The sequence below is a fragment of the Drosophila grimshawi genome, unplaced genomic scaffold (genome assembly GCF_018153295.1).
Source record: "Drosophila grimshawi isolate 15287-2541.00 unplaced genomic scaffold, ASM1815329v1 contig_44, whole genome shotgun sequence".
NCBI classification, from domain to species: Eukaryota; Metazoa; Arthropoda; class Insecta; order Diptera; family Drosophilidae; genus Drosophila; species Drosophila grimshawi.
In genome coordinates, this window is record NW_025063240.1 from 19,232,540 (window position 1) to 19,258,702 (window position 26,163).

Consider the following 26,163-nt stretch of genomic DNA (forward strand, 5'->3'; position numbering starts at 1 on the left):
CGAATAACGAACGGTGAACGGTGAACGGCGAGTAAGAATAATAATTCGCAACGCAACGCGAACGTGGTCACCACACAGCACCACACACCTTGCACCTTGCACCACCTGCACAGAACCACACACACACAGAGAATCAACTCAGCAGGCTGTGAAGAATATCTCGTAGTTTCGCATTCGAACTCGTACTGACAACGCAGGTGTGTGTCTGTGTGTGTGTGTGATGTGTGTGTCAATCAACTCCTTATGCGTGTGTGTGTGTGCGTGTGTGTGTGTGTGTAAATGCATTGTGCATTGTGTTACTGTGCGAAGCAGCAAAAGCAGACGTTGCCAACAAGTCGAGCATTGTTGAAAAGTGCCGAAATCAAAATTTAATTAAATTAACTGAAAACCAACATTAAAAGAAAATATACAAAAAATGAATAATAATAAGAAAAGCGCAAGAAAAGAAATAAGACTTGCACAGTCATAATATGAACCAAATAGCTAATTAGCATTTAAGGCACCATTTAGCAGCAAAGATACAGAAAAATATTAAATATATATATATACATATATAATATATGTAAACTGCAACTGCAAAACGACATTTTACGATTTTCATTTCTATTTACGTGGAAGAAAAACTGTGAAGAAAACTAAAATGCTTCAAAATGGTGTTTGTTTTTTGTTGGACGTGGAAGAAAAGCAACAAAAAAAATAAAATAAAATAAAAATAAAAAATGTTGCGACGTGGACCAGAAAGACAGAAAAAGAAAAGAACAAAAATAACGAATTGAACTCAAAAATAGAATATTAGAGACGTGTTTTTGTTGTTTGTTTTATTTTTTTTTGTGGAGCTGCCCACAAGTAAAAACTGCTGTAATCGACCACGAGGCCACAGAAAAGATACACACACACACACACACACACACACACACACACAGATACAGAGCACGCATAGCTAGATAGATGGATATATACATACATATAGATGTGTCTTTTGAATGCATTTGTATCTGCCTGCCACAAGTCCATTGACGAACCGCAATTCTTCTGCTGCAAAACATATTTTCCTTTTCATATTTCATTTGTGCTTTTTTCATCGCATTTGTGAACTATATTCCCAAAACTACTTTCAAGTGTCTGAAATTGTGTTGTTGTTCTTCATGTTGTTTCGGCTTTTGCTGCTGTCGAAGTGTGGCAAAAACACACACACACATATATATATATAAATTTAATTTATCTGTGTGCGTGCTTTTGACAGGGCTACAGTGGTGTACGCCACAAGTTGCACTGGGCCAAGATACAAATGTATGTATCACATATGAATCAGTCAGTCCGTTGGGGATGAGGGTGCACTGCATTAAGCTGACAATCAGCTATAAAGAATTGAGCATTGAGTCATTTCTCATAGGTGGCAGACCGATACATGGATACGTCTATCTGCTAACATTAATCAGATGCTTCTTGACACCTTGCCAAAATATTTCTATATCTATTTGATCAACGCTAATTTTGAGAGCGTCATGTTTATTTTTTATGATCGCATAAACATGGTTCTTGTATATTAAATTGGGATTAGATGAGCTTTTAAATGCAATAAAAAAAATCTATTGAGCATATTTTTGGGCGCTTTTAGATTTCTTAGAAGCGCCATGTTTATAATAGAGAAACAGCTGCCAAGTTTTAGAAGCGAAATCTTCAATCATTTTACTTTTAAAAAGTACTCGCAAATGGACACAGTTCTTTGATAGATGTGCTTGCTTTTGAGTGATGAGCAGGTACATTAATTATGGACGCCACTGTTCATTATTTAATGTTTCTCTTTAAGCATTGCAGAGGCAAGCTTCTTTTTAAACGATTGTACAGCTTTTAATTAAATGGGGATTAACTGGGATTTGAATGCACTGCAAGCAAAATATAATTCGTTTTTCTAAATGTATTGCAGACTACTTAGAATCGATAGTTTTAGACTGAAATGAATTCTAAAAACATAATGTGTAATATATTTGTACATTTTAAGTACTTGCAAATGGCAACAGTTTTGATAGATTTACCTGGCACTTTATTTGTGGACACCACTGTGCGAGCATCACACACACACACAGCCACACACATGCACACATGCACACATACGCTTCTGCATATAGATAGTTGAGGATGTGTGATATGTTGGAAAGCGACTCGCACTCAAAACGCATGATCATTGCGTAAAGTTTTTCTTCATTTTTATTTTCATGTTCATTTTCATTTTCATTTTCGTTTTCATTTAGAATTTGAATTTGAGTCTAGTGTTCGGAATCGTCCAACAATATCGCCATTGTAGCCGCAGTGGCTGCCACAGCACCAGTGGCAGTGGCAGTGGCAGCCGCATGCGACCAGTTGAATTGAGTTGCGGTCGAGTTCGACGACGCCGTGTTATATTCAATTCAATTAAGTTCAATTCTGTTCAGTTCTGTTCAGTTCAGTTTAGTTCAGTTCGCTTATGGTGCGCTCATAAAACGCCGGTTGGCCGTGTTGGCCGCGCCAGAATCGTGTGGCGCCCCAAATCCCCATCCCAACCCAACCCATCCCACCTCCGCTTCACCTCCCTACAAAAAAAAAAAATGAAACGTGTCCGGGATTTAAGTTTTTTGTGCCACTTGCTGCGTCGTGTTCATATTTGCAATTGAAATGCAATTGCGAATCGCGAGCCAAAATTGCAGAGGCGCCAGCAATGTAAAAGGCGAAAAGGCAAACCAGGCGCAAGGACACCAGGCGAACTTCTTCTTCTTCTCCGTCCACTCTTTTTTGTTGTGCGCATTATTATTGGATTAAGCGGAGCGCAATTGGAAAAGACGGTAAGTAAGCAGAAAACAGAAAACGCAACAATCGCAACAATTTAATGATATGTTTTAATTAGAATTTGAAAGCGCCCGCGGCGAGCTAAGCAAATTAGATGAAATATTTCAACAATTCAACCGAAAGTAAAACGCAAACAAAACACTCTCGGCTAATAATTAAATCAAACAATATGCACTACTCTCCACATCACTGTCTCTGTCTGTCATACCACAGGCTGCTGCATAAATAGAGACACAGATACAATGCATAGATACATAGGATATATGTGTGCAATTTATGCGCTCCGGTGCAAAAGCAACAATATTTGCACCTGATTTTAATGCAATGCTCGTCTTTATTGTTTCTACACGCGCCATGCAAAAAACAAGTTAGAAGGCTCCCCACTCGATGCAGAGATGAGCTCGACGGTGTATATACCATTATGCCAGTAACTGTTTGTTAAATATTGAAATAAGTTAATGAGAAATTTCTACAGTTGATGCACAACATGTCAGGGTATATTAGTAGGCTATGTAGGAAAATCTATCAATGAAAAACAAATTGGAAAAACAAATTAATTGAAATAAAGGAATATTGAATTTAACATATCTAAAATTAAGTGGAAAAATGATAGAAACTGATTTTAATGTCTTTAGAATATGAATATCAGATCGGAAATAGGAAAATGATTAAAAGTAATTGTAAAATCTTTAGATTATTAATATCAGATTTAGTTAGATTTAGAGACTATTGCCTTAAATACTAACAAAATAATATCAATAAATAATAATAACAATAATAAGTATATATAATAAATAATAAATAGATATATAGACAATAATATATATAATTATTATGAACAAGAACTTCCATTCAGAATTTGAAGTCTCTAACTCTATCTGAGTTCGACTTATTTAGACAACAGAACTAATCGACGCTCGTCTGTTGTTGCTGATCAGGAATATATAATATACCTGATGGACTCGCAGCTTCTGATTCTGCTTCTTCTGCATTTTTGCCTGTTACACACCACTCCACAACTTCATTATACCCTTTTAAACATTTTTAATGGGTTCCGGGGAATAATAACTGCATATGCCAGCTGCAGCTTGTAGCCCCTCTCTCTCTCTCTCTCTCTCACTCTCTCTCTCTCTCTCTCTCTGTGTGTGCGTGTGTATTTTTGTGTGTATTTGCTCAGTGGGTGGCCACGCCCACAAGGCACGCAGCAGCAGCAGCTACTTTTTGGAAACGTTATTTTTTTTTTATGTTGCGCCTGCAATTTTTATGCGAGTTTTCTCGCACAATGCATGTGCACTTTTAATACCATGCAAAGTACACCTGCCTTACGTGTGTGTGCGTGTGCGTGTGTGTGTGTGTGTGGGCGAATGTAAAACTTTAATTGGGACATCAAGTGGCCAGCACAAATGTATTATATGGGCTACCTCGCACAATGTGTGCGTGTGTGTGTGATTTGCATAATATTTTATTAAATTCTGATTAATTTTCTCGCACACACACACACACACAGAGAGAGAGAGAGAGAGAGAGAGAGTGAGAGGAAAAGAGTGTTGCGTGCTTTTGGGTGCATCCATACATATGCAAAATTGTGGCTCATAAGTTCGCAATTTGAACGAACAGCTGCCGGCAACGCTTGCGATCAGCTCAATTAAAACGCACAAATTACGAATCAACGAACACACACACACACACACACACACAGACACACATGTGTGTATGCATATGTTTTTAGGTATTTTCAAGTATACGAGCTAAGCATTTTATTGCATTTTGCTGCCACATTTTGTCTGCCCTACATCCAATGCGCACACAATATATATATATATATATATATATATATATATATATATATATACGGCTGTAAGAATTTTGCACATTTATTGAATTCTTTTCGGACAAATGGCTTTTGGGCGAGTTGTCCACTTAATTGCTATTTGGTGAAGTCTGACGCATGTTATTTGTGCACATCTGCATAAAATGTACATTTTATTACATTTACAGAGCATCCAATCAATAATTAATCGCATTAACATAATGCCATCCACATTGTGTCACTGTCAAAAGCCATTAGCATTCCTGAAAAGTACAATTTATGAGAGAGCAAACAGTTCCGTTTAGTAACATAAACAAATATAGAAATTTTAATTGTATATAAATATTGTAGGGACACGTTAACATAATAGCACCCACAATTTATCACTTTAAAGTGCCATTAGCATGATTGGAGAGTCAAGTATACGACAGTGATAGCATTTCTGTTAACTAACATAAAGAGATCATCACTTAATATTGAGAGCAATTTTGGCAGCACAGTTGTAGGCAAAAGGATTTCTTACATACTTCTGTATAAAAGTTGTATTGTATGTAAACATTTTAGAGACACATATGCAAAGAATGAACATTTTATTGACAATCAAATAAGTAATCGCATTAACATAATGCCACCCACAATTTTTCACACTGTTAAATGCCATTAACATGGCTGGAGAGTGAAATATACGATTCTGTTGAGTAACATACAGAGATCTTGACGTAACATTGAGAGCAATGTTGTCTGCACCTTTGTGTGTTAAAGGACTTTTTGACTCACATACAAAAGCTGAATTGTATATGCATTTTGTAATTTTGTTGATTTTATACTAAAATGTGTGAATGCAAATTCCAATATATTTCTCTCAGCAACTCAATGGTATTTTCCAATGCATCACAATCTGGCCATTTTGCTGTTGCGAAATACATATATTTTGTATAATTTTATTTGAGCTGCATTGCAATAAACGCAACGAGACTTAAAATTGGAATTATGTACGTAAACAGTCCACACACTATATATACACATATATATATATATATACACATATTTATATTTCTATATATCTACAAAAGAAGAACTGACAAACACAGCTAGACATAAACTATAGACATATAGCCATATGGACAGACAGAAATGACGCAAATCTATATAATGCCATTCGCTCAACGTTGCTAATTTTATTTGAGGTGACACACGAGGCGGGAATTTGTTTGTGCACGAGAGGAGAGAGCGGGAGAGGAAAAGCACAACTCGAATGAGTATTTAAGTCCATGTGTGTGTGTGTGGAAAATATTAGAATAGCAAAAAAGTGAGCATATCTCAATGCGAAGACGTTGTTGCCTCTATTTATAGCCAACAAAAAAAAAAGGAAAAAAGACAGCAAGCACAAATATTTAACATATAAAATAATAATATTTCAGCTGGCCAAAAAGTGCTTTTCAAATTAGTTTAAGATACATTTTTAAATGTGACAGTAGTGAGTGTTCTCTATAAGAAATTTGAAAAACAAACGACAGAAATATTTTGTAATTTGCTTGCAGCTGCTGTAAGCCAGCACAAATAATGAGAATCATAATTACAAAAGATTTATGTCACCCAAAAATAAAGAAAACTACTCGAAAAATACACATAAAATGCACATAGTGTGGACTATATCTGATTGAGAATGCTTCCAGTGAATATATGTTGTATACATATAATTATATATGTGTGGAATTATATATGTTTTATATATAACTATTCGGCTAAAAAAAAACTGACATTGAAGCTGTTTGCTGCCGAACCATGGGAACCATTTGAAATAATAAATATTTCACATATTTAATTTTGAATATATATATTTGGCATACCAAATTGTCTTTTTTTAAGCAAACTGTTTTAAACAATGAATTTTTGATTGCATGCATTTATTTTATTTAACCAATTCGAAATTGTTGTTTGTTTTTGTGCTCAATTAGATTTTGGGCGCATTTTGCAGCAAATTTATAAATGGAATTATGAATAAATATTATAACTATTCTGCGCTGATTTAAGCCATTAATAATTGAAGATGCAAATACCAATTAAATGGGCCATCAGCTTAAATAAATTGACTTATCTTATTGTTATTAATATCCAAAAAAAAAAGTCGCTCAATTCTGAATTCTCAACTCCTGAAGGCATGACAATAAATTTTCAGCGTAATGTGGGGATTAAATTGTCAACAGGGGCTTCGATATTTAACCTTGTGTGTTTCTGTGTTTGTGTGTGTTGCACATTGCCGATGACATGAATATTTAAAATATATATATATGTGTATTGTAAAACGGAACTTGATGAGCCGGAAATGAGTCTTTCGACATTCACTGTACGCACTGTGAACGCACAATGAACCCTAAGTCATAAGTAATTCAACACAAAACACAAAACACAAAACTCTCAAATGATTACCAAATTCATTTTACCAAATCATTTGACTAATAAGTTATATTTAATTTTCTCTTATTTGCAGAACGAACAACGAACTACGATTAACGATTTAAATTAAGCAGAAGCTGGGGAAATACTTTAGAAGTAGAAGTCGAAGTAGAACAGCAACAACAAATTGAAAGTCAATTGTTAAGTAGTCGATAAGTGGTCTAGTCTCTGTTTTAGTAACTTGCACGCGCCAAAGTTGAAATCTTAAAATATTTTTATCAACAATAATTTAAAAGTTTTTCGAACACAAGCCGGACAACAAACAGCAAAAGCTAAAAGGGAATAAACAGCTGAACAGAAAAGCAGCAGAGACTCAACTGAAGAAAAGCCAAACAACAACAACAACTGAAACAACAACTTAAACAACAACAACAACAACAACAGCAACAACAACAAAAAATGGCTGCCGTACAACGCAAACTTGTGCACAAGCAATTCAACTCACCCATGGGCCTGTACTCCCAGGAGAACGTGAAGGCAACGTTGAATCGCGAACTGAAGGCCTTCGGGGCCGACGGGTAAGTTCAGCTTAATGATTCCCATATACATTTAAATGCATAATTTCATAGAATACGGTCCAAAGCCAAAGCCATAGCCAAAGTCAAAGCCAAAGCGTAAGCGAAAACGAAAGTGAAAGATGAAAGGCCGCTAGTAGTAACCGTCAAGATAATAACTAAAGCTGCTCCTGGCCAGAGATAGACCAAGAGAGAGAGTGCTCAACTAAGAGTTATCCTGTATCCTGTAAGATATCAGCAGTGTTAACCAAGAATATTAAGTATCTTTAGCTGGCAGATATACAGTCGATAATGACTACTTCTGCCTTTACACAATTGGATGACAGCCTCATTATTGCTTTGAAAATCCTGCAGGGTATAATAATATAGCTAGAATGCTTTCGCTGAGCTCAACAGCTATTAAATCCATAATAGGCTTACTGAGAGTAGTCTTTCTGTTTATGCTAAATTAAATATATTTCGCTTTTGCTACTAATGACATTTTTAGAGTTTATCAATATATTTATATATCATTTGGAAGACTTTATCTTTGTGATTGCTATTGACAATCTATTCACAGAATGACAGCAGTTATCGTTAAAAGAATATACTCGATCTGCATTCATCATACTACAACTTACATTCCCAACCAGATACTGACTCGATCAAGAATATATATATATATTTTATATGGTCGCTATATACTTTTTTCCAACTTCAGCAGACCCGCTCACCCATTTTGAATAGATGCGGGGTATAAAAAGGGTGCCAAGACTCTAAGACACAAGTCATAACCTTAGTTAGCTGCCCCCCACCCACCACATAAATAAAAAAAAAGGAAAAAATTCTTTCGACATCCTAGGTAGCTATTACATCTTGTATCTATTAGCCATAGCTATAGCTGAAGCTGAAGGTGAAGCTGAAGCTGAAACTGCCTTCTAGCTGGCTGCCTGCACAGGTGCACATGAAAAGACATTAATGTGTCGAGTATATAGAATATGCTACACACAGATATATATATATACCTATATATATATATATATATATATCTGGTGAATGATATAGCGCAACTGTGAAGCGTATTTTGTGCACTGCAGCGTAGCGCAAGCAGCGACGGCAGCAGCGAGGCGAGCAGCGAAAACGACAACTGTTGGCGATTTGTAGTTGCAGTTGCTTTTCAATTTGTATCTCACGCACACACACACACACACACACACACACATAGATACACACTGAGAGCGTACAATTTAATTCGCTTGACTTTTAATTGTGATTATCAAGAGGTAGACATAAGTAGCAACAACAACAACAACAACTACGTCTATCTCAAAGATGCTGTGTACTTGAAATTTGTATATGTATGTGTGTGTGAGTGTGTAGTTGTTGCTGTCGCCGCCAAAATGGGCAACAACAAGCGCCCATTATTATCTCTGGCATTTTGTGTTGTTAGCAAAAGTTTTAGTGTTGTTTGAATAAACCGGCCTAAACTGCGCCAAGTAGCTTTTCAGTTATACGGTGTCTATGCGTGCGACAAAACGTGTGCAACAAGCAGCAACAGCAAGCAGCAACAGCGAGTAGCAACAGCAAGCAGCAGCAGCAGCAAGTAGCAGCAGCAGCAGCAGCAGTGGCAGCAAACAGCCGCAGCAAAAGTATCTTAACAATTTAATTACAGAGCGCAAGTGAAAATAATCGTCCCGCGAAACGCAAACAGACTTTAAACGCGTTCGCGTGTGCACACAACTTATCAAGTCTTTAGCTGCTAGCTCTTTGGGCCAACAAAAATAACAACAGCAACAGCAACAATATTAAACAACAACAGCAACAACTACAAAACTCCAGCGCCGCCTTTCACAATGTATGTTAATATGTATCTGCTAAAAAGATACTTGGTTAAGCATTTTATATAAGTGTTGAACAATACTTTAACGATCGATGACTCACTCGATAGAGTGCTGGGGGTGGGGTTGGCGGGGGATATATCATTAGCAACAACAACAACAGCAACAACAGCAACAACATTGTCAACAAACACAACAATGCAGGCGCCTAGCCAAAAAAGTTGTGATGCATCTTTTGACTGGCTGCCATTGCGCAAGTGACTCATAGTAGCTGCTCTAAAATGGACAGTGAAGCATCGCTACAGCGTATAGAAAGCATACGAAGTGCGCAAAGTATTTGTAATTAAACTCAAAAAGTTCACATCAGGGCAAAAATCTAGCAGATATTATGTCCATAAACCACTTGAAAGACCAGAAAATAAATAAAAACTTGTTTTGAGGGGGAAGTTTTAAATATCAACACTTAACAAGTGCGGAAATGGGCTATAAAATAAAATACCAGCTGCCAAACTTGATTTTCAATCCAAGTGCTTCAAAGAAGTGAAGTGCTCTTGTCAAATCAATCAAATCGAAGCGCGTTGTGAAAAATTAAACGAACCTTTTAAAATACCGCAGAGAACATAATGAATTGAACGAACTTCATATTTACTGCGAGTTCAGAGTATTCTCTATTTAGTTCTACAGGGTATCTCAGCTCTCTCTCTCTCTCTCTTTCTCCATCAAAGTTAAATTAAAGACCAATTCTTTAGTTAAGCATTTGTTGTGCGACTTGAGCTGTATTTGATTTCCTTTAAAATAAGTAAACTAAAAGATACTCTATACTTCTATAGGCTATCTCAGCTACGTTGAACTCTGTCACTCTCTCTCTCTCTCTCTCTCTCTCTCTCTCTCTCTCTCTCTCTCTCTCTCTCTCTCTTACACAATCTCTCTCGTTCCCTATACGAATTTAGAGTATTTGAGCTGAATTCAAACTGAAAACTCCAAGGATATCACAACTCTCTCTCTCTAGCTATCTCTCTCTCCCTCTCTCTCTCTAGCTATCTCTCTCTCTCGCTCTATATATATATTTCTCATTTTCTTTCGATGTTAAATCGCAGACCAATTCTTCAGCCAAGAATTTGCTGTATCTGGTTTCCTTTTATTTTATTGTGCCGAAATCAAAAACCTTTTAATATAAACAAAGTCAAAGCTGTTCTACTGTTCTATCTCTTTCTCCCCCTGTCCCTCTTCCTCTCTTTTTCTCTCTATCTCTCTCTCTGTCTCACTCTCTATCTCTGAAAGCCAGTCTTTCTCTCACTTCAGCTGTATCTAATTTCAATTTTTTTTGTGCCTAGATTTCGTTGCATGAGTGGAAAGAAGAGATTCTTTTTTGTTGAACATTTGCTTTAATAGGACTACATACATAAACATACACATATCCAGATATATATAGAGAGATATATATAGAAAATATGAATTAGAATACAGAGAATAAGTGTGTTGTAACGTTTAGTTTGAGCAATACTTGCGTATTGTCATATAGACGCAGGGCTTGCGGCAACATTCGTCGACAACGCCACGCGGCAAACGCCTGGTGGCCATTATGGAGTTCTGTGGCCAGCCCAAGCCAATCTCATCTCCATCAATGCCATTGCTAATCTCGTCCTGTTGCTGATGCTCCACATAGTCAAAGAGATCCACTGCAAATTCGAATAAAAAACTGGGTTAATCTCAATCCTCAGCTGCTGATGCTGCTGTTACTCACATGAGCCACGTTTTTGGTACCGAAAAGTTTCGAAGCGACCCTGGCAGACACCGAAGAGTACATCCGATAGCTGGGAGCCGCAAGCCTGAATCGTGTACACAGCCGACACACTGTTGAATGCCACCGGCAGCACCAGTAGTAGCATCATTAGCACCGCCAACTGTTGCAGCTGTGTTTGTTTGCTCATTTTCGACATTATCTTTGCTTGTTGGATATTGTTGAGATATTGTTGCCTGGTTAAATGCTGCACAGGATGTGGTATATTCTCCTAGAGCAGCAATCGCTTTTATATCCAAGTTTGCTGGCTGTTGCCGCCGCTTGTCAGACTCGATTAGTTTTACCTGTGGCGCACGTGTTTTGGGTCAATCATACGTGGGTCGTACTAAGTTATGCTAATTAATTATTTATATAAGTAGAAGTAAACAAGACTCGAACAAAAAATGCAAAAATAACAACAACATCAAATTACCTTGGAATAAACGCAACAAAATAAATATGGAAATGTATGGGAATGAGCAAAAAAAATATGAAAAAAAAGTAATTCTCTTCGACCGTGACAGGACTCGAACCTGCAATCTTCGGATCCGAAGTCCGACGCCTTATCCATTAGGCCACACGGTCTTGTTGGATTGATTCGTCTGGTTGCGCACTTAAGCGGTTCACAGCGCGCCAAAATGTTTTATTTATATACACAGCTGGCGCAAGCAGTGCGCACACAACGCAGCAAGCAGTACAACAGTCACACTCAAACTGTCAGGCAGTGCTCACACAACTGTAATGACGGCAGAATTTCTATTTTTAGAAAGTTGACACGAATATCTTTTTCATAAATTGAGATCCACTTTTAAAACTCAAGTATCTGCCTCTCTCTCTCTGAGTACTCCGCAGCTGGAAAGTGTTTATGTTTAAATTTAAATAAATTTGGTTGGCCTATGGCTATAATTTGGACAGTGAAGAAGCGCAAATTTGTTTTGCTTTTATGCCAGAACTTGGTCAAAAATCATGCGATTTTCATGATTTATGTTATATTTTGTTATGGTTTAGATTCTAGCATCTAGTTTTTAGTTTATAAATTTAACCTGTACTTTTTGTAGTGTAGAAAATGTACAAAATGAATATAAAATCATCAACGTTGTCTGCAATTTGTGCATAACATTAAAATGATTACAATTTACTAAATTGAATTTTAGAAAATGCAAGCTTGTTTTTCAATCAAAAATGTACTGAAATTCAATTTAAGCATTCTTAATTGGCTTATCTCTGGCAACGTCAACCTCGAAATGGGTCGCTCTTAAAAGGTTATCATAATTATTTGTTGACACATGTGGAAATTGTTGTGAGGCATTATCTTGATGGAATTTTGTGTACTTAAGCTGATTAATAACTCATTTCTAAACATGTTGTTGTTTTTATTCATAGGATTGAAATCGACGATCAGATCACAAAACCATTGAATCTGGCCAACTCGGCTGTTCTGCGTGCCGTCGAGGAGGAGGAGCAGCAAGTCAAATGTGGTAGGTCAACAACAACAACAACCACTTCTCAATTGGTGTTTGTATTTTTGTTACAGTGTATGAACCAACACGACAAACAACAACAACAACATAGAGAAACCTTGTTTTAGACATTCAACAAAATTATGCCACGCCCACGCCCACACACACGCGCACACACACAGACGCCTTCGTCAAGTGTTTGCCGTCTAGACTTAGTATAAATATTAACCGCTTTAATTAAACCATAACCCTTAAGCACATGAGTTTTTCGCTAATGTGCGTCAGAGTCGCTCGCGTCAGCGGCACACGGATTGTGGCAATCAGTTGGAGGCGCCACATCCTGCGCTGCATCAGCAGCTGCTGGACCAGATCAAGACACAGTATCTGAGTCATCAGCATGATATTGTCATAGATCGGGACACCGTGTTGCGCATCAATCGCTTGTCAACGTCACGACGTCATCTGCTCAGGCGGGATCACAGCTGGCCACCAGTGGAACAGCTGGCAGTAGCAGCTGGAGCAGGAGCAGGTGTCATTGCATCACCCTCGCACAGCATCGATGTGCTGCGCGAGAAATTCAATAGTCCCACACGCATTGTGGAGCTCTCCCCGCGAGAGCAGCGCCAGCAGCGACCCAGAACACCCAAAATGGAGGAACAGCTGCAGCTGCAGGAGGAGCAGGCCAATCCCACACCACAAGCGAAAGGTTTCTCTGCACCTGAGACGAAAGCAGCTGATGCTGATCTAGGTTTGGTGGCGCCCAAATGCGAGTACTACGAACAGTTGATGCAACAGCGCCCAAAAACAGCCACGCCCACACGCCCACGACTCAAACGGCAATCGTATTCACTGGAGCGTGGACGGGCACGCAAACGTGGCATGATCTTGAGTGGTGCCACAGAGCTGCCACCGCCCAAACCACGAAATGGAAGTGCTACTGGCAAAGGCAGTGCGAATGGAGGGGAAAATGGAAGGCAAAATCGAAGTGCAAATGGAAGTGGAAGTGGAAGTGGAAGTGGTACACCCAAAGTGCAACGACGCAGCATTAAATTGGCCACCGAGCTGAAAATCTGTTATGACGGCGACAGCGAGGAGGAGCCCAAGGTCAGCGAGAGTACCAAATGCACAGATGACATCGATTTGGAAGCGTTGCCGCTGCCCGAGACACCTAAAGCAAAGAAGACAGTTGCCACAGTTGCCGCATTTGGCACAGCTGCCACCAAGTCGATGAGCTTGCCAAGAAAGCCAGCAACGGTAATTGACAGCAGCCTGGCACTTAAACAGCAGCAGCAGATGGCTCTAGCGCTGGCCACAATTGGTAATGCAACGTTGCAACAGCAAGCTGCAAGCTGTGAGCACATTATACCCATAACAGTTCATGTTGAAACTGCTCGGCAGATGTACAACGACGCCTGCAGTTATCTGCAACAGGATCAGCAGCAGAGCAAGATGCCGCCACCCATCACGACGACAACTAGCAACACCAGCTCAGATGAGGGCAATCAGCCTGCCACATATGTGAGTGCCACCAGTGGCATCAAGCTGCAGCGGCAGGAGAGTGCACCCCAAGCACCCAAACCAACCAGTAATACTCCAAGCATACCCACACCTCCACCCCTGCCACCTCCATCTCTACTACTGCGCGCCAAGTCACGCGAGGATGCGAAGGAGGCGAGGGCTGCACAGGATAAGCGACGCCAGGGCGGCATCTTTGGTCAGGATCTGCAGCATGAGGCGCATGTGGAGATAGCTCAACTGGAGGCGAAATATGTGCACATCCAGCAATCGATAACGGAGCATCTGCGTCAGATTGATGAGTACATGGAGAATGCAAAGACGGCGCTGCAGCGGACAGTGCAGGCCACACCAATAGAAACGGCGCCGGCAAAGCCAATCAAAGCACCACTCAGCACTAACAGCAACAATGAGTCCTGGGATATGTTTGCCTCGCGCCAATCTCCAATCCTGGCCGTGGAGAGTCCCTTGCAGGCTATACTACGGCAGATTTATTGCCGCGCCGCTGGCATACAAGTGTCGACCAAGGATCAGGAGGAGGCGAAAACGCCACTCGAAGCGGTTGAAGTGCCCGCCGAGAACGTGCCGATTGTAGAGCGTGCTTTGGAGGACCTGCACAAGATTGCCGTGGCTTTGGATGGCGATGAACACGCGCTGCTCCATGTCGAGCATCAGACAACGCCAATTGCAGCACGGGCACAGCACGTACTCATCGATGAGGAGGAGCACGAGGGGGAGGATGGTGAGCAAGCCTCGCACGTGAGTGTCAAAGAGGAGAACGAGAAGGAGGCGGAGAAAGAGGCGGAGCAGGCAGTCGAGGATTTCAGTTTGGACTACAGACATGTGTCGGATGTAATTGCCAACTATGAACAGCTGTCCACGCTAGGCAAGACAAGTGCACCAAATCGCCAGGACCTGATGCTGCTGACTGCAGACAAAATGAAAGCCACAAATCAGCAAAATCTGCAGCAAAATAGCCACGAGGAATTATCGCTGTTTAAAGACAGGGAAAGCGAGCAACGGTTGGTCATAAATGCAACTGAAATTGGCGTCGAATGTGAACAGAAGGAGGAACAGTTAGGACACGAGCAGGAGCGAAAAGAGGAACAGGAGCGAAAAGAGGAACAGGAGCGAAAAGAGGAACAGAAGCGAAAGGAGGAACAGGAGAGGAAAGAGGAGTTAGAGCGGAGGCAGGAACAGAGGCGCAAATTCAAGCAGTATCTGGAGCAGGCACAATTGCTGGTGAGGAAGCAGGAGCAGGAGCGAATCGAGGAGCAAAAGTCAAACGAGAAAAATGAGGAGAATGATAAAAGGAAGCGAGAGTTGGAAGAGCAGCAAAAGGAAGAGCAGGAGCAGGCCAGAGAGAAGCAGTCGGAGGAGCAGCAAAGAAAGGAGCAAAAGGGTAAGAAAGAAGAGCAAGAAAAGGCAGCCAAGGAGCAGCTGGAGGAGCAGGAAAGGGAGCAGCTCAAGCAACAACTGGAAATTGAGAGAAATCTGGAAAAGGAACCGGAGCAAGTAAGAGCAACACAAGCTACCCAGACGGGCAGTCCTGGCTGTGCACACGAGACAGTTGCCGGTGCGGATTTTAGTCGGAGCAGTCACTGCTCGATTTGTGGCGAGTGTCGCGATTCGCCGCACGGCTGGGGCAAGCTGACCAAGGCAGATCAGTGGCGCTTCGATAATCTACAAAATGAGCCGTTGGCCAATTACAAATCGACGTATGAGATACGGAGTCCTTACATCTCTCGCCAGATATTCTGGGAGGATGCACAGCAGCAGCAGCAGCAGCCGGAGCAGGAGCAGGAGCTGCAGTCAAAGGATTCAAAGAAGACGTTGCAACGTCAGCGCAGCGAAATTGAGATTGTGACCACACCGGCAGCAGCTGTCACAGTTGCTGCACTTGCTCCACCAGATGCCAAAGATTGGCAACTGAGTCGCTCGCCGAGTCCTTGTCCGTTGCGCAAATATCCTGCACCGCTGATTGACACTGCGCAACGTTGCAGTTCTCCTTTTGGACTGAATGCCGTGCAGCTGAGATCCTCTCCAACTCCAACTCCAGCTCCAGTGGAGGCCAAGTATAGTCATGTGCCACAGCTGGAGGGGCATAATATTGGTTTACTCGTGCGCACCGCCACCGAACCGTTGCAGCTGTGCATGTCCAATTCATCGTCCTTGCTGGCTGCCACCCCGCCTGCCACGCCACGCTGCAACTCACAGCCGCCACCCTTTGAGTTCCTCATGCAACATGGTCTCGGAATGCAACCCGAAGCACCCAGTTACAGCAGCTCCCACGTGGATCTGAGCGGTTTCAAACCGCTCGCAGGTGCCGAAGATTTGCCGCAATCCACTCGCGATTTCAGCGTTAATCGTTGCTTTGATAATGCTTCGCCACGCCCCTATTTGGGCATCGAAGGTGCGTCTGAAAAAGCCCCAGGTGATGTGTAACTTTCTATGTGGCATGCTGAGAAGTACTTCCCGCAATGTGTTTCCCTCTGTCAGTGAAAGTGTTACTGTGAACAGTGTTTAACTTTAAGGAATGAAACAGTGAATTATTCCATGAGGATATTTGAGATCTTAGTCGAGATCTTTTAAGACTTGATTAGATTTCATTTGCCATTTATTTTAGATTCTATAGGTATTAATTGGATTTCCTTGGTGACTTAATTGAGATTTAATATTTAATTAACTTTTTATTCATGCACCATGGGCAAAATTCTAATTTTGTTTAAGATGCAACCCTACCAATATCTTCAAGTTACTAACTATCCTCAATAGATTTAAAGCTCATCTGAAATCAGTTAGACATTTTTCCTTAATTAAAGAGCATTTCTAATGTTGAATAACTTTTTGTTCACGTGTCAAATAAGAAAATTCTCTATAATAACAACAAATAACTAACTAAATTCAATTCAAAAGATTTATATTCGAAAACCTGAGCATATTTTGCAAAATTCTTTGTTATATACCCAATTGTCAGAGCGATAACTAATTATTCTTTCTGTTATTTATAGTATGGCTGAGAAATTGACAGAAAGAAAGAAACTAAGACAAAAATATTGAAAGAAAAACGACAAATTTCAATGATAGCCAGGTGGTTTCAAGGCACAGACTAGGTCTCGCACAGATTGAAGAATTTCAAATGCGAAGATCGAACTATTTATATATACATAGTTATTAAAGGTTATTCCGTATGATATATTATTAGAGTTGCACAGAATACTTTTTAGAGCTATCAAATGTGCATCGAATTCTACATTTTTTCTTTTCTTTTGCAATTCTAAATACAATAATAAATAAAGCGTTGGCAGGTATTCAATTGATGCAAATTTAACACCTTGTATTTCTCTAGATACATTTATAGCATTGTTAGTCATTCACATCAAAGGGAATCTGACAAATAATGTTTATAAAGAATCTAAATCTTGAATTCCACTCGGAAAACTCATTGAAATATTTGTCACAAGTAGTTTTGCTGTAAAAGTTCATTCTAAATCAATGTATGTATATATTCTGTGATCTATAAGTATTATATATGAACACAAATCGAAGCTGATGAGTATTGTTCCCGTTTCCCCGCATTTAACTATTAGTCACAGCTAATATATTTGTATACATTCATTAATTCTATTTTTTATAATCCTTTTGTTTTATCTTTTAAGTTAAATCCATGCTAATGAGTCTCATTCCTCAGACTTACACTTATCTCTGATCGTTGGCAGCCAGAGGAACGTAATTCATGAACATAAATATGTTGTTTAACAAGCGCATTAGACATTTATTTGTTTGGCATATACAGTAGATAAATATGTATATAGTACATAATGTGTGTATTCTTACAGGATTGCTAATTATTTTAATGAGCCAACATTTGTCGTACACCTGTGAGAATACGTTTAAAAACAGATTTATTTAACATATTATTGTTAGAGACAGTTTCTCGTTTAATTTTAGACACACCAACTAGTCGGGATAGATAGATGGCTATGGATCGACTATATATCTTGTGAGCTATATACACACACTTGACTCATGACTCTTTTGGCGACAAGTTTGAATTTGTTGACCGCCCACTTGATTTGCACTTTGAGGGAACATTAACCATAATGCCGAATGGTACTTTGTATACGATCCGATTTACAATCGGCAATCTATAAGCGATTTATATAATTGAAAAGCAGAACAAAAGCAATGAAAAACATCATCTACACAGAATAAGTATTTTTGTGGGTGTAGGTGTCTCTGCGTGATCCACACCCTTGTGCAGCATTTCAAGGTGCGGCACAAATCGATGGTGTAAACAAAGCAGAAGCAGAGGCAGACTGAATCAGAGAAACAGCTGCCTTGGATAGATACTGAAGCATCATTAACAACAATTTAAATTGCATGTATTTAGCGCACAGCGATTTTCACCATACACCACAAGTAATTTTCTTTTTGCGAAAAACACACTCATACACACACACACACACACACATAGACACACACACACACTTGTTTTTATTCTCGCACTCTCTATAGAGACGCAGAAATAGAGACACCCATACTAGTGAGGATTAGCTTTCGGATTGTGTGATTTGTTGGCGTGTCGAATAATTCTCCTTAGCATTTTTGGGGGGCTGGCTCACTTAGTAGCATACATCGAAGGCACAAAGATATCGGCGCGGCCAACGCGAACGAAGAACGAACATTCGACATAGAACTTAGAACTTAGCAAATTAAATTCAAATTGATTTTCATCAACATTTCTTTCCCAATTTTTTTTTGGTTTTTTGCAACGATCAATATACGAAATTCGACAAGTCAAAAAAGAAAGGGAAGCTTATAAATAAATAGAAATCAAATATATTCGAGAAATTGAAACGAAACGCGCGCCAGCTGAACAAATTCTTGTTGCCAATTAATTAACGAATATAAATATATATCGAATTGAGTTTCGTGTGGTGTTCCAAACCAACAACCTTCGATAAACAAACGCATCAATTAATTAATTTGCATTTGCATTACATAACGCTTTGCGTTTCTTCACGTTCTGTGTCTCTTCTGTGTGTGTGTGTGTGTATCCAAGCAGCATCTATAATTTTTCACACACACACCTATATATTTGTTGTTATTTTATACCAAAAACAAAAAAAAAAAAAATTCAAATCACAAAAATAAGCAGAACGAAAAATAAAATTTATTTTTACTCGCGGCGCTCGATCATAAATAAAGTAGCCAGCTTATATAGCTAGCAGCTATTAAATAGAATTTAAAGAAAATACAACCCAACACAACACAGCACACTCCAACCCAACACACACAAAATGGGCGCTCAGTGGAGACTTATTAACCAAAACTACAAGAATATGGAGGGTAAACATTTTAAATTTATTCCAATTACTTTAATACTTATTTTCCTTACATTTAACTGTAGCAAGCAACAATAATACTAATAATTGTGCTGGATTTTGTGCAAATTTCATTTACTAGCAACATTGTTGACCAGTTGGCAAACTGTGTTTGTCATCATGTTGCTAGAACAGCAACCAACTGCTCTATTCAAGGGCAGCAGCCCTTAGTTAACAGTTTGGCAACATCCAGAACAGTATCAGCTTGGCAACATACATTGGCAGCATGTTAATGCAACAAAATCAAACTTTTCAACTTGTTGCTTTGACTGCGAAATTCCCTTATTAAACGGCATGTCGATTCAATAGCAATAGCATTTCTCCTATTCAACAGCTTGACAACATGTTGCTTAAAGAGCACTCTCATTTAACAGCAACCGCTTGGCAACATGTTGCTTGCAGAACAGTATCAGCTCTCCTATACAACAGCTTGGCAACATGTTGCTCAAGCTGCACCCACGCAATCCTTACACCACTCTCAATGCAGTAGCAACATGCAGTTTTGCAACATGTTGCTGACACAAACCCCACAATTGTCAAGGTATTTTGCCAATAAGCAATGCTGTCATCAAAGATGGGGTTTGTTGTTGTTTCTCTAGCTTTAATTGTTGCTGCTGCTGCTGTTGCTGCAAATAGTTCGTTTTTGAATCGGCTCGTCTAAATTTAGAGGCAATGACTACAGCCAAGAAACAAACAAAAAAACAAGAACAGCGAATGATTTGCAATTCGAAATTAAATCAAATTTCTCGCACTTTTCATCTTCTTCTTATTCAGTTGTCTTTAATATGTAATTTCTTTGTGTGTTTTATTTGCAAATTGTACACTTTTAATTGGCTTAAATCATTTTAAAATTATATGTCTTGCACTCAATCTTTAATATTTCTTTTTCTTCTCTATGTATTTGTGTGTGTGAGTCTCTTTGCATACCAAGGCCAACAAAAAAAAAAGAAGAACGCCCACGTCTGTGCGCGTGTGTTCTTTTGGCCGCATTTTGTTGAATGTCTCTGTCTACCAGAGCTCTATGTACAGTTCGACGTGTATATATACATATGTGTATATACATAATTCATCACCATATACGCAACAACAAACAGTTGCTAATGCATCTCTCTCCCTCTCTCTCTCTCCCCCCCCTTTCTGTCTTTCTTGCTCTCTATTTAGGGTACAAGCGTGTCGCCTGGCCGCCAGCATCGGAGGAGCGAATCGTGCGTGAATTTACGCCACAGCCGCAAATGCAGAGTCCGGCTCCAGGCACCGGTGGCTACTATCCACAGTCAGCTGCAACTGCCCCCACAGCCCCCGTTCCCTCGCATCAGCCATCGAATGCTGCTGCACCACAGGTAAATTGTGATGCCTGCCTCAAACAGATACTTGATATTTTGTATATATACAAACACACATACACACACACACACACACACAAATAAACACCAATCTATTTTAGTTGAATTTATCAAGTTTGTAAATATTGTGTATATTGTAAATATAATTGTAACTGTAACTGCAACTGTCATTTGGGTAAACTGGTGAGGCGCACATCTGTATATATATATTTAAAACACACACACACACACGCATACACACACACACACACAACACACTCACACACACTCACACACACATAGACACATGCACATAGTCCACCTAACAGAGAAAACTCACTGCGAACATTGCAGGGTCCCATTTATAACAACGTTCAGCCTCGCAACCAACAACAACCAATACAACAACAGCAACAACACCAGCAACAACCCACTCAGAATGTATATGGCCAAGAGACTACTAACTATGCGACAAATGGTTACGCACCAGCAACAGTTGCACCCACCCAAAATACCTACCCATCTAATAACTATAACTATCCCCAACAACAACAACAACAACAACCCATCCAATATACACAGGCTCAGTTCAATAGACAGCCCTCGAGGGAGCCTGCACCTGCAACTGCAACTGCTGATAACCAACAATACGCCCACTACCCACAGCAGCAGCAGCAGCAGCAACAGCAACAACCACACCAGCAGCAATATCAACCATCTTATCAACAGCAGCAACATCAACCCACTCATCCCCCCCATAATGTGGGTGGTGGCTGGAAGCATATAGGCGCACCGGCGCCGAAGGCTCACAATGATTTCACTGCTGGCGGCGTTGCACCCGCAACCAATGCATATCCGAACTATCAGCAACAGCAACAACCGCAACAACAATATCCACAACAGCAACAACAACATCAGCAACATCAACAATATCAACAGCAGGTACAAGTTTGGCTGTATGGATTTATTGTCTGGCTTTGCCTGGCATTGGCCCCGATGCAACAAAAACTTTTGCTGCTGCTGTCTCTACTTTCCACATAAAGTTGAAAATCCCCTTTTCCCACGCCATCTAACCGACTAACAATTAGTTGATAAACTCGTTTATGCGTGGTGCACAATACGCGAATTGACAAAAGCAATTGAGTAAAGTACTAAAAAAAACAGTGAGTGGCTGATGAAGAACATACATATATATGCTATATGGGGTAGGAGCTGCTTCTCTTACACAACTTTATGATACTTTTTACTTATTCAATTAAGTGTAGAGTAGAAATGCAATCAATGCAATAATCGTATTGCATTCTTAATCGCATTTAAAATGTATTCAAAGCAGAATGCGAAATAATTCACTCAACAATGTTACATGTAATCCTCTCTTTAGTTTTGGCACTTTCTATGCAGCAGCAGCAAATCAATTTTCATTCACTTGGCGAACACACAAAAAATAAGAAAGAAAAGCAGCAGTAAAAACAACTTTAAAGGGAGCTTATCTCTCTCTTCCCTCTCTCTCTCTCTCTCTCTCTCTCTCTCTCTGTCTCTCTTTCTCTCTCCCTTTTAATTTTAATGCAGCTGGCTGCACTTGCCTAGCAAACACTTAAAAAACAATTACACGGCAATTACACACATTTCAAACACTTTACGAACAATCATTGCACAAAATGAACACAATTTAATTATTTTAATTGCGCGACTTAGCTTTATTTGTTAAAATCAGCGACTGAAAAGTGCATTCTGACAGCTGACGATTATTGGTATTCGTATTGTGCTCTCTCTCTCTCTCTCTCTCGCTCTCTTTACTTGCTCTCAGCAGTTGGATGATCCTTCGTTATGTTACACACAGCATTAACAATTAAACGGGAATTTGTTAGCTCTTGCTTTACACCTGATACCATTCTTATACACTGTACCAATTAAAAATGAGTAAAAATGGTATTATGAATCTATGCAAAAGTATGTAACAGGCTGAAGGATGCAGCTCCGACCTCATAAAGTATATATTCTTGAACAGCATCAAGAGCCAAATCATTAGTTTTGGTTGGTTTGATAGCTAACGACTTTTGTTCCGGGTATCTTCTAGTCGAGCTCTCTCATTTAGATTCTTCTGGTTTATTCTGACTCATTACAACTTGATTGTCAATTCACGTTAAATACGCCACATGTAAACCTTAACATTTTATTTAGTGCACAACCTTACACTATAATAAATAGTTGTGTACTCTTCGTAGGCTACATCCTTATTATATCCTTGCTTATAGATATATTCATACAAATGTAAATATTACTTATCCATTGTAGTTGCCATTAACCAAAAATATCACTCTTTCTCTCTCTCTCTCTCTATATTCTGCTCTGCTTCTTCTATGCATAAATTTTAGCTGTAAACTGCGCCACACGCCGCTAATGCTTATTGAATGTTTACAGAAATAAAGCCCTAATCCCCAACTGCCTAGCTAACTAACTATTCCATTTCTAGTCATTATACCTTTAACTGTACAACTGTCTTCTTTCTCTCTTTACTTGGACATCTGTGATTTCTGTTAACTGAAACTGTTACTGTTACTGTTACTCAAACTGTAACTGTAACTGTCTGTGCTTATCTGTTGCACCTGCACCCAAACCAACCACCAACCAACCAACAAATACATCCATAACCTTGGCACCTGAAATCCATGACTCGCATGTTTTTGTACCACAACAACTACAACAACAACAGCCGCAGCAGCAGCAATATCGTGCACCATCCAACGATAGCCATCAACAGCAGCAACAGCAATGGCAACAGCAACAACAGCAACAGCAACCACAACAACAGTTGCCACCACAGATGCAACAATATCAGGCTCCCTATCAGACGTCGCCATATCAGCCACAACAACAGCAACAACAACCATCCTATCCACAGCAAAATGGTGGCGCTAACTATGCTCAACCGCAATACAATTCTTATTCGCAGCCACAACAACAACCACAACAACAACAACAGCTGCACCAGCAGCAGCAGCAACAGTTGCCCTACTCGCAGGATCAGACAGATCAGCAGCAAGGCTATCGTGGCGCCAGTCCTGGCATCATCACGCTGCGCAAGGAGGCACCCGTCTCACAGACACCCCAGCCTGTCTACACTTCGCAGCCAGCCGCCGTCAGCTATCAGGGTATGTTGCAGTTGTCCATATTGAATGTGGCAGCTTAATAACCAAGTTGATGCCTTGCAGGAGGCAGCAAATTGCGCGGAGATTTGAAATGGCCACCGCCGGAGTACAAGGAGGCTGCTGTTAAGGAAAACGAGGAGCGTCGCTTGTTGGCTTTGGGCCCCGTCTGCCGTCCCCGAAGGGTCAATCGTGTAAGTACGGCACGCTATGGAGAGGTATAACACTTTTAATTATATAATACTAACTGTTCAATATTTGTGGAACTCTGATAATTCACAACTATCTCAGCTAAGCTCAAAATAGTTTAAAAAAAGTTAAATTTTTTTATTCATATAGTTCCCGTCTTCTCCTCCGAGAGTTAAGTAAAAAACTCTCATTTTACATCTGACTTTTGGAATCAGACTAGCTAAATATTCGTATAATTTAAGTAATTTTCATATAATATACATTATTTATTTGTTGTTTGTTTACAGTTACGTCCTATAAACTCAGACCTATTATAACACATTAAAATGTCTATAACTGTTATAATTGCCAACCACTCCTTTTGTCTTTCACAGGACTACACTACCTTCTTTGCCAGGCACCAACTGAATAACGGTTATCCCAGCTACAAGGTGCCACCAGGCACTCAACATATGTTCGGTTAAGTTGGCGTCTGAATGGAATTGCAGCTATAACCCAATATATAGCTGCGCAAAGAAGGAGAATCAGAAACAAAAAAAATTGAAGAAGAAAGAAAGAAAATTTATATCAATGGAACCCACTTCATATAATACTAAAAAAGAAACGATCATGTATATGTTACTAAAACGAAAACTAACGAAATGAAACTTTATACTATACAAAACTAAATATGTATATTGTTATACTAATTTTAAAACGCAACTAACAAAGCAACTTTATATACGTATCTATCTATCTATCTATTTATCTATCACTCTGTCAATCAATCTATCTATCTCTTATTATTTATATAATTATGCCAAACGAAACGATTATCAGGGTACGAAGTACACCCAGTACTTCTACAAGCACTTTAGAGCTCATATATCACAGATTAGACAAATGAAATCGGTTTTATATGAGCGCTATATGTGTGTGAAATATAATATAAAGATATTATTTTGTATGCTGCATAGATATTGGAGCATATGCATAACATAAATACACAAATACTTGAAAAGTATGCCTTTATGTTTTTGCCAAATTTATAAATAAATAAATGTATTTTTAAGTTGAAAATTGTACTAGAATGATACTAGCAAGAAACGAGACCTAGCAAATGAAAAACGGATATGATATGGAAAATGAAACTTTGTTATAATTATATTATTCGTAAAAACCAAAAAACAAAAAAAAAAAAAACGAACTAACATATCTATCAAAACTATTATTATATATTTATTCGCAATGTTTTGCTATATAGACCGATCGGGCATTCACGCCTAGAATCACGCCCCATAGGCCTCGATTTAGTATGGTATGCTGTGGTTTAATTAACTGTAAATTGAATCGATAAAAGTAAATTAAAAATGCCCTCATATCATATTAACTCTCGACCTCTGGTTAGATTTCTAGGCGCTGCCTTTGAATCGTGTCTCATTTGTTAAACTAGTTTGAGTTTGCTTGATTTTTTGTCTATATATATTTACGATTATTTTTATTGTTAACGAGCATATGAAAAAAAAATGTCAATGAACCGTTAAGTAAGCTATATCAATATGCAAACACAGAATCACGGCAGATACTATCGTGAGTTTATCGTACATACTACAAGCATAGATACACGCATACAGACATGTCCCAACATGTTCCTATCTCTGGGGGATATCCTTAGGATCGCATATCAACCAGTTTCTCGCCGGCAGGCAATATAAAGTATGAGGATGCCTTTGCCTGTTGGTTCTAGCGGGGACTTGAGTTTTGTGCGGTTTCTAAGGCGTCCACTCAGATGACTCCCAGACTTACTTAAAACAAAAAAACAAAACAAAATAACACTGACTATACAATGAAATGGATTTACGTTATGTATACACAATCGTGCGACAATAACAAATGAAAACTATGAACACTGATAAATCAAAATAAATGGCAAGTTTCTGAATACTCACGACGAGAGAAGGAT

The 26,163-nt window shown here is 39.3% G+C and overlaps 2 protein-coding genes and 1 non-coding gene across 26 annotated transcripts; 1 reads left to right on the plus strand and 2 right to left on the minus strand.

Moving 5' to 3' along the window:
• On the plus strand, window positions 1-26,159 carry LOC6556919 (mediator of RNA polymerase II transcription subunit 15). 24 transcript variants are annotated; one of them, XM_032734313.1, is made up of 9 exons: window positions 2,275-2,819; window positions 7,125-7,608; window positions 12,586-12,680; window positions 12,919-16,590; window positions 20,726-20,904; window positions 21,241-21,828; window positions 23,600-24,038; window positions 24,099-24,226; window positions 24,596-26,159. In XM_032734313.1, the coding sequence occupies exons 2-9, from the start codon at window positions 7,490-7,492 to the stop codon at window positions 24,683-24,685; spliced, it is 5,310 nt and encodes a 1,769-aa protein (XP_032590204.1). In that variant the 5' UTR covers window positions 2,275-2,819; window positions 7,125-7,489; the 3' UTR covers window positions 24,686-26,159. The 24 variants fall into 24 exon arrangements, with proteins under 24 accessions (XP_032590301.1, XP_032590287.1, XP_032590204.1 ...); XM_032734324.1 differs by having other exon boundaries at window positions 21,469-21,828; XM_032734338.1 differs by lacking the exon at window positions 21,241-21,828.
• Window positions 10,833-11,508, minus strand: LOC6557001 (probable insulin-like peptide 5). The gene is made up of 2 exons (XM_001983639.3): window positions 11,167-11,508; window positions 10,833-11,101 (listed from the first exon to the last, which is right to left on the minus strand). The coding sequence occupies exons 1-2, from the start codon at window positions 11,360-11,362 to the stop codon at window positions 10,911-10,913; spliced, it is 387 nt and encodes a 128-aa protein (XP_001983675.2). The 5' UTR covers window positions 11,363-11,508; the 3' UTR covers window positions 10,833-10,910.
• Trnar-ucg lies at window positions 11,715-11,787 on the minus strand. Its single transcript has one exon. It is a non-coding gene; the product is annotated as a tRNA-Arg (tRNA).
• Window positions 26,160-26,163: the final 4 nt, after the last annotated feature.

Bases quoted from the DNA above. Each gene is read 5' to 3' on its own strand.
- LOC6556919 (XM_032734313.1), top strand. From the start codon at position 7,490: ATGGCTGCCGTACAACGCAAACTTGTGCACAAGCAATTCAACTCACCC. The intron at 16,591-20,725 runs GTGCGTCTGAAA...CTCTCTATTTAG, and splicing joins CCCCTATTTGGGCATCGAAG to GGTACAAGCGTGTCGCCTGG. The intron at 24,039-24,098 runs GTATGTTGCAGT...GATGCCTTGCAG, and splicing joins AGCCGCCGTCAGCTATCAGG to GAGGCAGCAAATTGCGCGGA.
- LOC6557001 (XM_001983639.3), bottom strand. From the start codon at position 11,362: ATGTCGAAAATGAGCAAACAAACACAGCTGCAACAGTTGGCGGTGCTA. The intron at 11,102-11,166 runs GTGAGTAACAGC...TCGAATTTGCAG, and splicing joins GTACCAAAAACGTGGCTCAT to TGGATCTCTTTGACTATGTG.